Here is an 11,072-nt window from a genome sequence, read left to right as displayed (position 1 = left end):
CTCCCTCCTGTTCGCCGCCTGGCCTGCCCCCTCTTCCCCTCCCCCAACCCCACCATCTGCTCTCCAGAGAGCAGATCAAATTTTCAGGCTAAGGTACTCTGGCGCCAAGGACTCAGCCCCTCCATGCTACCCCCTCCCCCCCCAACTCCGAAATCCAACACCACGCCCCAAATGGACTACAGCCACATAAAACCACAAAGTAAAGTTTATAAAGCTTTATTAAACATTTCAAACAGCTGTGCAACGAACACACCAAAAATAAAAGCTCCAGAATAGCAGTCCAAATGTTCCACAAGTGTGGCCCACAGTCCCATTCCCTAGATGGACTGCCTCCAGTTCTGTCCTCTGCCTGGCCCATTGCCCTTCCCACTCGGGCAAGAGAAAGATGGATGATTTAGACTGGACGGACAACCATGCCGGTCCCCAGTGGGCAGGGGCCAGGAGAAAGTCTCGTTTGCCAACACTTGTTACTGAAGCGCAGAAAAAGCAAAAAGCAGTGACAGTCACAAAGTCTTCCTGTGTGTTCTTCATAACGTACAGTCTATATGCGCAGGACTGAAGGAGCTCCTGGCGCAAGGACGATGGCCACTGCTCCCCTCTGTCTTGTCTGAACCACCTCGGAGTCCAGTGTGCTGGTCACCCTGCAATCCCCATGCTAAATAAAAACTGTAGCGGCACCTACTATAGCTAGCTACTGCTAAACCTCAAAATCAGAACACGTTCGATAAAGCTTCTTTAAAAGGAATATACACACATGTATTTGTACACACACACACACACACACACACACACACACACTCACGGCACACCAAAAAATATCCAAACACCTTTCAAGGGGATCATGGCTGTTCTGAAACACACAAGTACTCTTCCATTCACTCGGCTGGGGACTGCGAGATCTACACGGACACACCCACCTCAACCCTGCAGAGCATGCACGGCAGACACAGCGAGCCCCCCTCCTCGGGACAACGGAGAAAGGCAGGAGGAAGGGCAAAGGGAGGCTGGGCTGGTAAGCATGAGCCCAGACACCCAGGTGAAAGAGCAACAGGTATCTGTTACTTCTTTCTTAAAAATGAAGTGGAGAAAATACTGGAGATTTGTGGACAACAAACAGTCAAGACACGTTTCTGTCTGGGCTGCTGACCGGGGAAAGAAGGATGAAAAAGCGAGGCTCTCGGGCGTCAGCAATCTCTTTAAATTCGAGATAAGTGCAAAAATGAGCCCTGTCTTGGACAGGTGCTCCCCCAAAAAGGAAAGGGGTAGAAGAGAACTAAAGGGAAACCAGGATAGGGACTGAGGGGACGGTAACATTCTGGCAAGGGAAGAGACCCTGACAAGGAGGGGTCACAGAGGTGACGAGACTGGCATTTTATCTGCCCAGGTCATGCTGGGATGGTGGACCAGGATGGGCGCAGACTCCTCGCGGGAAAGAGGCGAGGGGGAGTGACCATCCTGCCAGCCTGGGGCGGAGACCGAGATGGGGACAGAACACACACAATCACAAGACCACCCACGACTATAGGACTCTACAATAAAAGCACCGGTCAGTGCCATTATTCACATTATAAGGATAAAACATCACAGGCCAAGAAAGGCGCCGTCAGGAATGTGGCACCCGCGGGGCTGCGGGATTTGAAACTCCAATGCTTTATGACCTATGTCAATGCCTCCCCTCCCATCTTCTGCTTCCTTGGAAAGCTAACTGGGCAGGCCGTTAGGTGCCCACAACGCCGGGGTCGTGCGCCGATTCCGGAAGCGGGGAATCAGAGCAGTGGTACAGGAAACAGTTTCCCCAGCAGCTATAGCAGATGAGGAACAGGGCTGCCAGGAAAACCAAGGCACAAATTGTGCAAGGCTTCCGCTCCAGGAGGAAGCTGAGCAGGTAGAAGCCCATGAACATGGAGTGGCTAAACCACAGGGCGGGGTTGAGGGGCTTGGGGATGAGGAGGACGGGCAGCAGCCACTGGAGGCAATACATGATCTCTGCTGGGCAGGGCCTTCACCAAGGCCACCGGGCACCGCTGCAGGAACCGACCTAATGGGAGCCAGCGGGCGCAGGCAGCTGCCCTCCGCTTTCTTCAACCCTCACTCTCCAGGAGCTGAGCCGCTGTGCTCTCTGGCTGTCAGCCCGGGATCACCAAGGCAGCAGGGATCCTGAAGAGAAAAGTCAACACAACAGACAGACAAAAAACAGACAGACAGACAGACAGACAAAAAAAAAAAAAAAAAAAAAAAAAACAGGAACAGAATGTATACTTATTTGGGAAAATGGATCATGGTTAACAACAGCAAATGTGAATGCCCTTTCCTCCCTGCCCACCCATGGAAGTCTACTCCTCTCCACATCACCATTTCAGGAAGCTCCTGGGGTATCTCCCCTGGGCTTGCCGGGGAGTTGGGCCAGAGGGCTCTTCGGGCAGGTCCGGCACAGTGGACTGGCTTTGCCTGGGCCCTGCCCAGCAGAGATCATGTATCGCCTCCTGGGGCTGCAGCCCGTCCTCAAGGGGCCCAGACCTCACAATACCGCCCTGTGGTTGCCACCGGATGGCCATGGGCTCCGTGCTATACCCCCATGAAATGAGAACAGGGTTCGGTTCTGTATCTAGTATCTGTCATAGCAGGTGCTCAGGGGAAAGTTAAAGCACCTCACTGCCAGCTGGAGCCCGCAGGCAATGGATCCTTGCATGCTCTGCGAGGCCACGGTGGCAGCACTACCAATATTTTGTTTTAAGATGGCAGCCTGGCATCATTTTGCCAAAACCAGCCAACTTCTTCGAAAGTCAACGTCGGAAAAAAAAAAGTCATGCTACTTCATCCAAACTGACCTCACCTGGGTCACGTACACCTTCCATCTGCGGCTGGCACTGTACAGAACCTGACCTCTATGAGCTTTTAATCAAAATTAATTTTCTATCCACATAGGGGCAAATGCCGTTTGGCCCCTGTGCTAGGCAGCTTGCTGGAGAGGCGCTCTCCAGTGGTGGGCCACGAGTGCGCTGGGGCTGAGCTCGCAGACCGCGCTCAGCTCTTCCCGGCCGTGCCCGTGCCCGTGCCTGGAAATGGACCTGCGGCAGCCACAACCCTCTGGTGGCGGTAGCAAAACCCCATTCTAAGTTTCAGCTGCTCAGCGCAAGGGGTACAAAGAACCTCGCTGGCTGTGTTAAGACCTACAGGGGCCTGGGGGGAGGGGGGCAGAAGAGAGGCTGAAAAGACCTGTCCAGCAGAAATGATCCGGGAGCATTTTCTGACCACTTCTCGGAAAGCTCATCCCATCCCTTCCGCGCACACAAAGGTGCCAATCCCTCCTGCATCCCTCCCACAGGGTAGATACCCGGTGACTACCACTTTTGCGCCTAGAGCTCAGCGCCCTGGCTCTGTTCCTTTCAATAGTCACCGTGGTAGTAACCGTTAAGAAGCGGGACGCAAAGAATCAGAGAAAAGTTCCGTGCTCTGGGACTCTCGGGAAGCAGAGGACACCGGCTTACAGCATGTCAAATACTAGAATAAGAGTACTGACCAGGGGCCTATGAAGCCAAGGCTCCGGGAAGGGAAACCTTTTTTTTTTTTTTTTTTGCTTTGCGGGGCAGATGATCCCTAATTTAGGTTTTCCTGGTTTTCCACCCGTGCACAAGGTGGGTCCTGGTGTGTGACTGGACACTGGGATTGAATTTGCAGGCCACAGCTCGGAGAAGGAGTTCTGTGCCCAAAGGCGTGTATCCCCTACTCCAGCCCTTTGCGCTACTCAAGAGTTGCAGTTCCCCTCCATTTTACACTAAAATTCAAAAGCGGGCACGGCGGAATCTTCTGGAAAGGGGCTAAGATGGAACTTAGGAGGCGGGGGTCGGTGTGGAAAGAGCAGATGGATTATTTTTTCCTCTCTTGGCGAATGAGGAGCGCCCCCGGCCACCCCCCCTCAATGGACCCCCCCAAATGCGCATGCGCACTTGGGTGGCGGGCGGATACTTAAGGCGCGGCCACCGCGGCTGCGGCAGTGCGCCCAACAGCGGACTCTGAGAGATCGGCGGACCTTGGCGAACCGCGCTCGTTCTCAACCACTCACCCACCACTCTCGGAACCATGGCGGCAGTGGCGGCAGCCTCAGCTGAGCTGCTCATCATCGGCTGGTACATTTTCCGCGTGCTGCTGCAGGTAAGTGTGCCCAGGTTCCGGGTGGCAGAGGGGTCCCGATGCGCGCCCCCGTAACCGGCAGGCCCACGTCGCAATTGCCGCCTCCTGGACCCATCCTATCCTTATTGCCGCGATCCCTGCTTGCCCGAGTGCCGCGGTCGGCACCGCGTGCCCCCGCGCGTTCCCTGCGCCCTCCTCCTCGCGCAGACCCTTCCCAGTGCGCCCGCGCCCGGCCGGGAACAAAGAGTTGGGGCGCGGCGGGCGCCAGCGGCTGACGATCGCCGAGGCTCTTAGCGACCAACGCGGTAAGAAAAACCCGCTACACCCAGACGCGACCCCAGGAGGGAGGCGGGGCCCTTCTGTTACTGCGAAGAGACTTTACGCTCGCGTAGCAAAAATCCGCCTTAAAAAATTGCGCATTGCGGGGAAATGTCTTTAAAAAAAATATAGCGCTTGCGAAGGTGGAACCAAAAATAAGTTGGAAAAAGGCACTTCTCAGGCGCCCCCCCAAAAAGCACTTCATAAAAAGTAATTCGCGGGAAAAAATGAATTAGGGAAAATGCGCATTGCAGGAAAAATAAATTAGGCAAAAGCACTTGGCAGAAAAAAATTCATTAGATAAAAAGCGCATTGCAGAAAAAAATGAGACAAAGGAGCGAACAGAAAAAATGAATCGGATAAAAAGCGCTTTGAAGCAAACAATTAGAAAAGGTTCTTCGCGGGAAAAACGGGAGAGAAAAAAAGGACAATTCGTTTTATTAAAAAAAAAATCAAACAGAGGCAAAGTGCTTTGTAAAAATAAATCAGAAGAAAGCACTTTGCCCATAAAATCATTTACCCTAAAAGCACCCCTTGCAGGAAGAATTCCCTGCTAAAGAAATCCTTTGCCAAAGGAATCGCATATTTCCTTTAAGGTGTTCCTGGAATGCTGCATTTACTGGGTAGGATTCGCTTTTCGAAATCCTCCAGGGACACAGCCCATTGCGAGAAGTGAGGTATACCTAAGTTGTGGGTCCAATCAGCTTGCTGCCATGCAGCCTTCAGCACAGTTGGAAAAGCTCCAGCTGCCCTGACTCGTGGACAAGCTGCGCCCGCGCCTGCCTCTCTAAGTCTGAGGGGCGGGCGGGGCAAGGGGTGGGGTGGGGGCGGGCACGGCAGCACCGAAGACTTGCTGCGGGTGCCTGCCTCTAAGGGTAGGTCCCGGGTTTCTCGCTGCAGGTGTTCAGGTACTCCCTGCAGAAGCTGGCTTACACGGTGTCGAGAACCGGGCGGCAGGTGTTGGGAGAGCGCCGGCAGCGAGCCCCCAACTGAGGCCCCAGCCCCCAGCCCTGGGCGGCCTTGTCACCAGGTGCTCCTGTGCTTCTCGGCCAGCATGGGAGCCAGTGCCGCGCAGGAATGGGGGGTCCCCTGTGCTCTCTCGCCAGAGGAGCATTTGCCAAGGTCAGTGAGGGGCCGGTAGGCCCCCCGGAGAAGCAGCACCGACAATGACGACAATACCAGATCCCTTCCAAACCCCTTTGCACCCCTCCAACTGCGGGGCGGGGTAGAGGGAGGAGGGGGGGTGGGAGGAGCACACCCCCGAGATCTGGGCACAGGCAATGCATTTTGATCTGGACCAAGTCGGGACAGTGCCATCCCAGCCCCGCAGCCATGGCCATGCCAACAGGCCCCACCACAGTGATCCAGACAACTGCACCAGCCAGCAGAATGGACATTCCAGCATCACCAGCCGAAGCCCTGAATCTCGATGCAGCAGACAAGGCCCCAACTGCGTGCCTGTGTGGCGGGACTTGAGGGCGAGAGTGAGGGAGGAGGGTTAAGAAATAGAGTGGGGCCCTCTCACTGTCCCTTGCCTACAACACGTGCATTCCAGCCTTGCTGCCTTTGCTCCCTCAATTCCCTTCCCCCCCCTCACTGCCTCCTAAGCCCACCCCAAAGAAATGTGTCACTCAATTTGGACCTATTTAACCAGTAAATGAACCCCATCTTTACTAAAACACCTTCTCCGAGCCCCCAGCCCCTCACTGATCTTGCTTTCCCTGGTCTCACGCAGTTGTGGTCAATATTGTGGTAATCGCTAATTGTACTGATTGTATAAGTGTGCATTAGTTGTGTCTCCCCAGCTAGATTGTAAGCTCCTGGAGGACAGGGACCACCTCTACAAAAAATAAAAAACCAGTACCTCCCCCATCTCGCACAGTGTCCCCAGGACCCTGCGGGGTGGTGGAGGTGCACCAAAAAGTTGTCTCTGTGACTTCTTTTGCGGCTTCAACACATACTCCTTAAGACTGGGCTGATGCACCATTGGTGGGGGGGGGGCACACTACTTGGGAGAGGGAAGGAGGGGGAGGCAACAAAGGGGGAATAAGCTGGGACCCTCACACGCCCAGTTCCATCTTCACTTAACACTGTTCTGAGATAAAGGAACACTTCCCTTACCCCAAAGACAAAGGTCTAGGTCTTTACTTGTGGTCTCAGAATAAAGGACCACTTACCATCCCCGGAAGGGTGGATGCCTTCACTTGTCCTGGAACAAGGGGCCTTGACAGGTAACTACTGGGAAAGATGGAAGGAGGTGAGAAAGGTGGGAATAGCCCTTAAGATGGGGTACTAGAGATCAAGAGGGTGATCAGGACTTCAGAACACAAAGCTTTATCTCCATCCAGGAGCCCCAAGGAAACGAGCACTGGGCAGGGTGGAAACTGGTTTGGACAATGAGTATCAGACAAGAGGTGTGGTGTGGTGCCTCCCCAGCCCAGCTTATCCCTCCAGGCCCTAGAACCCTTACCAGGACCACTACAAGGGCATTCTGCCCTGCCTTGCTACTCTCCAGTCTCCCCGACACCCAGGAACCTCTCCCTAGCTCTCCCCATTAGTGGGTTCTCCACTTCTGGCATTAGCCACCATTTTCTTGGGGGTGCTTACCAGGTCCCTGGCCCTGGGCTCTCTTCTGCCATGTCAGGGTAGGTGGGCGGGTGGGCTGGCTGTTTGGCTCCTGACTTCTTTCTCTCCTCTTTCACTCTTGAGTGAGTCAGGACTCCTTTCACATGGTCAGCTGACTGCCTCACCAAATGGCCCTGCCGCCTGTTCAGCCTCGTCTCTGGCTTAATGTGTCCCTGTCACTACACACCTGTTCCTGGGTCAACACCAAGGGAGGATTTGGAAGGCCATAAATTTCTCTCTGCCACTTCCTCAAATCCCTTAGTCACAGTTGTCACAAACACTTCTGGAGCACAAAGCACCTCGCCCCCTGAGCCTGGTATTTCCCCTCTTCTAAGCAACCTCTTAAGTTTCTAAGCCCCACTGCCAGCACCTCTAGAGGCACCTGTAACTTACGTACAGCATCAGAGAATTATGGGGGTAGAGGGTACAGACCTCAGTTCTGGTACTGGCTTTGTCATTAATCAGCCCAGGGAAATTGGCCAGGTCACCTCCTAACCCTCACCTTCAGTTCCCCTCTATGAAAGGGCTGCTAAGATCCCAGTGAACTCCAGGATACTAGAAACATTCTGCCATCAAAGTGGCAATCAGGACCCATGGGGACTGGGTGGGGATGTGTAATCAGAGACTCCCATCTTCCTTAGGCAGTGTGGCTCTAGCTTCTACTATAGCCTGAAGGTGAGGTGCGTCTCCTCTTGCCCCAAGGTGACTCATCAGCAGGCAATGCCCACACCTCCCTTCTGAAGCCATATCTTGGCAGGCCTCAAGACGGAGTTGCTGTGGTTTTCCACACTAAGCCCACAGAACCGTGAACATTTCAACATGTGTTCTCAATGAAGACTGCCTCACCTCAGAGCCTTCAAGGGGTATGCCCACAGCCCCACTGTCCCACATGCTTAACCTCAGCCCAGTTACAAGGTAGCTGGGTTCAGACAGTCAGGCATGGAAGGGTCTGGCTGCTCTGGACAAAGCATGCTCCCCTTAGCCTCCTGTACCCCCTTTAAAAGGCAGGAGGCTGCTGGCAGCCCCAGGGCTTTCCAGATAATCTTGGCAAAGCCCATTTGTGGGGCTTCTCCATCCATCCATCAAAGTGGCATGGTGAGATGACAGACTTCTAGGCAAGGGCTGTCCTGGTGGCCTACATCCACATGGATGGGCTTGAGTGTGCAATGTCCACTCCCCCACTTTCATCCCTTATCCCCAAACCCTCATGTTCTGGCAGCAAACACAACCCACTGGAGAAGACAGAAAGAATGCGTCCACTTTCTATTCCTGTGTGGTGCCTAGAAGTCTGGTCCAAACACACCTTGTTCATAAAAATTTTTCCAGAAGCAATACCATTAAAACATTTTATTCTGATAGAGAGCAACGGTAGAAGTTAAAAATGACTAGTGTTTTATTGCAGGGCCCATAGTCCACAGGCCTCCCTTTTTCCGAAACTGTTTCTACCTCCCCCAAAAGGCTTTGCCCCTGTAAGACCAAGGATATAGCAGATGAGTTGTGAGGGGCTTGGAATGGCTTTGGAAAGGCAAGATTCTTGGCCCTAATGCCCCAAGAAAGATGTTAGTGTCTCAGCCTAACCAGTTAAGCTCCAAGAGGGGGAGGGAGGAGGGTTAGGTACCATGCCTTTCAGAGGTATGGGGTGCTATGTGATACTGCTATCTCTATCTGTGGAGTATTTGGATTGTGACTGAAGTAAGGGGTGGCGGGGGACAAGCTTCTTAAGCTTCAGCTGCAGGACAGCAACGGCTTATTACACCTGGGCTGGGTGAGGGAGCAGGTTTGCTGTGAGCCATTTGCTATGTATCTATTTTCAAACTTGTATCTACTCAGGAGCCAGCACCCTAAAGTGAGATTCTGAATTTGCAGTTACTTTTACCCCAAGCCCCAAGAGATTTAAACGTGCACAAACGCACACAACACACAAAACATTAGTCTAACAACAGTCTTTTTCCCTGGTGACCTCTGACTTCCTCTACATGCCCCAGAGACATGTCACCATCTTCTCTGGGAATGATCCTATTCACCCTCCCCTCCACCCCTTCTCCCTCCCACAGGGCCCATACCCCAGCAGGATCCAGATTCCTGAGCATTCCCAGAACAGGAAGTCAAAGAGGCAGGCAACACACAGTCCTTGGTATAGCACACAGTGACAGGCTTGAAATGGAATGCATATGTTTCAAAGATAGGAGAACAACAACAAAAAAAGACAGCCAAACCCAGACTTCCAGATTCCTCTTGGAAACAACATATTACAGATAAAAGTTTAAACTGTTTTGGGCAGCAAGTCTAACAAGACCAATTACAGATACGGAACTGATCTGGTCACTGGAAACTGACCAGGGCTTTGAATCTTTTAACAGATTTGCTTGACATTAATTAGTCTCTGATTTAAAACAAACAAATAAACAAGATCTAACACTTGGCATTAGCACTTAAGCTGGAACTTTTTTTTTTTGTCCTGGCTTTGGTGTTGCTGTCCAGAAGGCTGAGGGGATGGCTGGACCGTGTCAGGCAGGGCAAACAGAAGCTGTTCCCAACACACCAGCTCCCTGAAAGGGATAAAACACCATCCGAACCTATAAACAGAAAGATCATTTCCTCCCTAGGACAGACCCCAGTCTGTCCCAACACTTAGCGTTGAAAAGGGACACGGAGGCCTGGAAGGAATTTACAGAAGGTTTGGAAGGGATAAGGAAAAAACTGTTCCCCATCCCCCATTCTTCTTTCTAGGCCACTGGTGTGCCAGGCATTCCGTTCCTTCAGCTGCCCTTGAGGGCCGCTCCCCATATATACTGGAGAAAAGGAAACGGGTGTCCAGACTTGATGTAAAGTTAAGAGAGAGTAAGAAGCACCCGCAACTGAAAGCAGAGCGTCAACCTATTACCCCATCACCTTAAGACACCAAAGCGGGTGCCTGAAGCGGGAGACTCCCTTTCGCCCCTCTCACCTACCCCCCTTCTGATTTAAAAAATGCGACTGAAGTGGCGGGGACTGAGTAACAGGACTCTCAGAAGCTGGGCCCCCTGCCACGGGCCCCCGGGCTGAAGAGGTGGTAGTCGCGCCCCTCAGCCCCGCACTCCCCGACTCTGCCTGTCCCGTCCCGGGAACAGACAGGCGAGCACTGACCTTGGAGGCCAGAACGCGACCCAGGGGTCCGCTGACTCGCCCTCGGGCCGGGAAAGGACACCCAAGGCCCAGGCTGGGGCCACACAGGGCAATCACGTGACACCGGACAGGGGTGGCCCCGTGGGTGCGCGGAAGGAAAACCCCAGAAAGGGACCGGGCGACGCCTTAAGGTGACCCCAAAGGGACAACATGGCGGCGCCGCCGCACTGAGGGCCTCTCATCCCGTCCCCAGGGGGCCGACGCCACGGTACCTGCCAGCCCTGCCATGGCGCCGCCGCCACTGTCGCCTTCGCTGCCGCAGCCTGCTTCCACCTCAGCTCGCCACCGACGCCGCAGGAAGCCGGGGAGACGCCCCCTTCGTCTTCTAGTGGAGCAGACCGAGGACCCCTCCCGGCATTGGGCTGCCTCCATAGGACGCCTGATCAAAAGTTCCAAAGTGGGGGTCGTCTTCGCCAGATATCCCCTCAATATTCGCCTCAGATGAGCCTTTTAAAACTTTTTATGTATGTGTGAGGAACTGAGGGGGCCCTCAAGTCTTTAAGCTCGAAGAATTTTTAATCAGGCGCATCTCAGGGCAGACCCGAATCGCCGGATCATGGTCCCCTCATGCATATGCAGCAGATTGTGATCCTTACTCATTCAGAGCAGAGGGGGCGTACCTTAGTCTTCGTAGGTGTGCGTTTGATTTCGCTTCCCTGCGTGGATCATCCGTGTCATCGGGGGCAAACCTTCTCGTGGCTCAAAGTCCGCCCTCTCCCTGGCCCATTCACCAAGGGACCAAAGTTCAGGAGCGGAAAAATCGGGTTCAGAACTTAGGACCTGACTTGAGTCAGGACCTGACTCCTCCCCTTTCCCTGTACCTTGGGCAACTT

General features: G+C 53.6%; 2 protein-coding genes across 4 annotated transcripts; one reads left to right on the top strand and one right to left on the bottom strand.

Moving 5' to 3' along the window:
* Positions 1 to 200: 200 nt before the first annotated feature.
* BLCAP (BLCAP apoptosis inducing factor) lies at positions 201 to 2,084 on the bottom strand. The gene has a single exon (XM_026503474.4). The coding sequence runs from the start codon at positions 1,979 to 1,981 to the stop codon at positions 1,718 to 1,720; it is 264 nt and encodes an 87-aa protein (XP_026359259.1). The 5' UTR covers positions 1,982 to 2,084; the 3' UTR covers positions 201 to 1,717.
* Positions 2,085 to 3,982: 1,898 nt separating this feature from the next.
* Positions 3,983 to 6,372, top strand: NNAT (neuronatin). Of its 3 annotated transcripts, none has more exons than XM_026503478.4 (3): positions 3,984 to 4,152; positions 5,046 to 5,121; positions 5,350 to 6,372. In XM_026503478.4, the coding sequence occupies exons 1-3, from the start codon at positions 4,081 to 4,083 to the stop codon at positions 5,577 to 5,579; spliced, it is 378 nt and encodes a 125-aa protein (XP_026359263.1). In that variant the 5' UTR covers positions 3,984 to 4,080; the 3' UTR covers positions 5,580 to 6,372. The 3 variants fall into 3 exon arrangements, with proteins under 3 accessions (XP_026359262.1, XP_026359263.1, XP_026359261.1); XM_026503476.4 differs by having other exon boundaries at positions 3,986 to 4,152; positions 5,046 to 5,126; XM_026503477.4 differs by lacking the exon at positions 5,046 to 5,121 and having other exon boundaries at positions 3,983 to 4,152.
* The last annotated feature ends 4,700 nt before the right edge of the window (positions 6,373 to 11,072 follow it).

The sequence above is a fragment of the Ursus arctos genome, unplaced genomic scaffold, assembly GCF_023065955.2.
Source record: "Ursus arctos isolate Adak ecotype North America unplaced genomic scaffold, UrsArc2.0 scaffold_16, whole genome shotgun sequence".
NCBI classification, from domain to species: Eukaryota; Metazoa; Chordata; class Mammalia; order Carnivora; family Ursidae; genus Ursus; species Ursus arctos.
The sequence above is the reverse complement of the archived record's forward strand: the minus strand, read 5'-3'. Positions and strand labels throughout refer to the sequence as shown.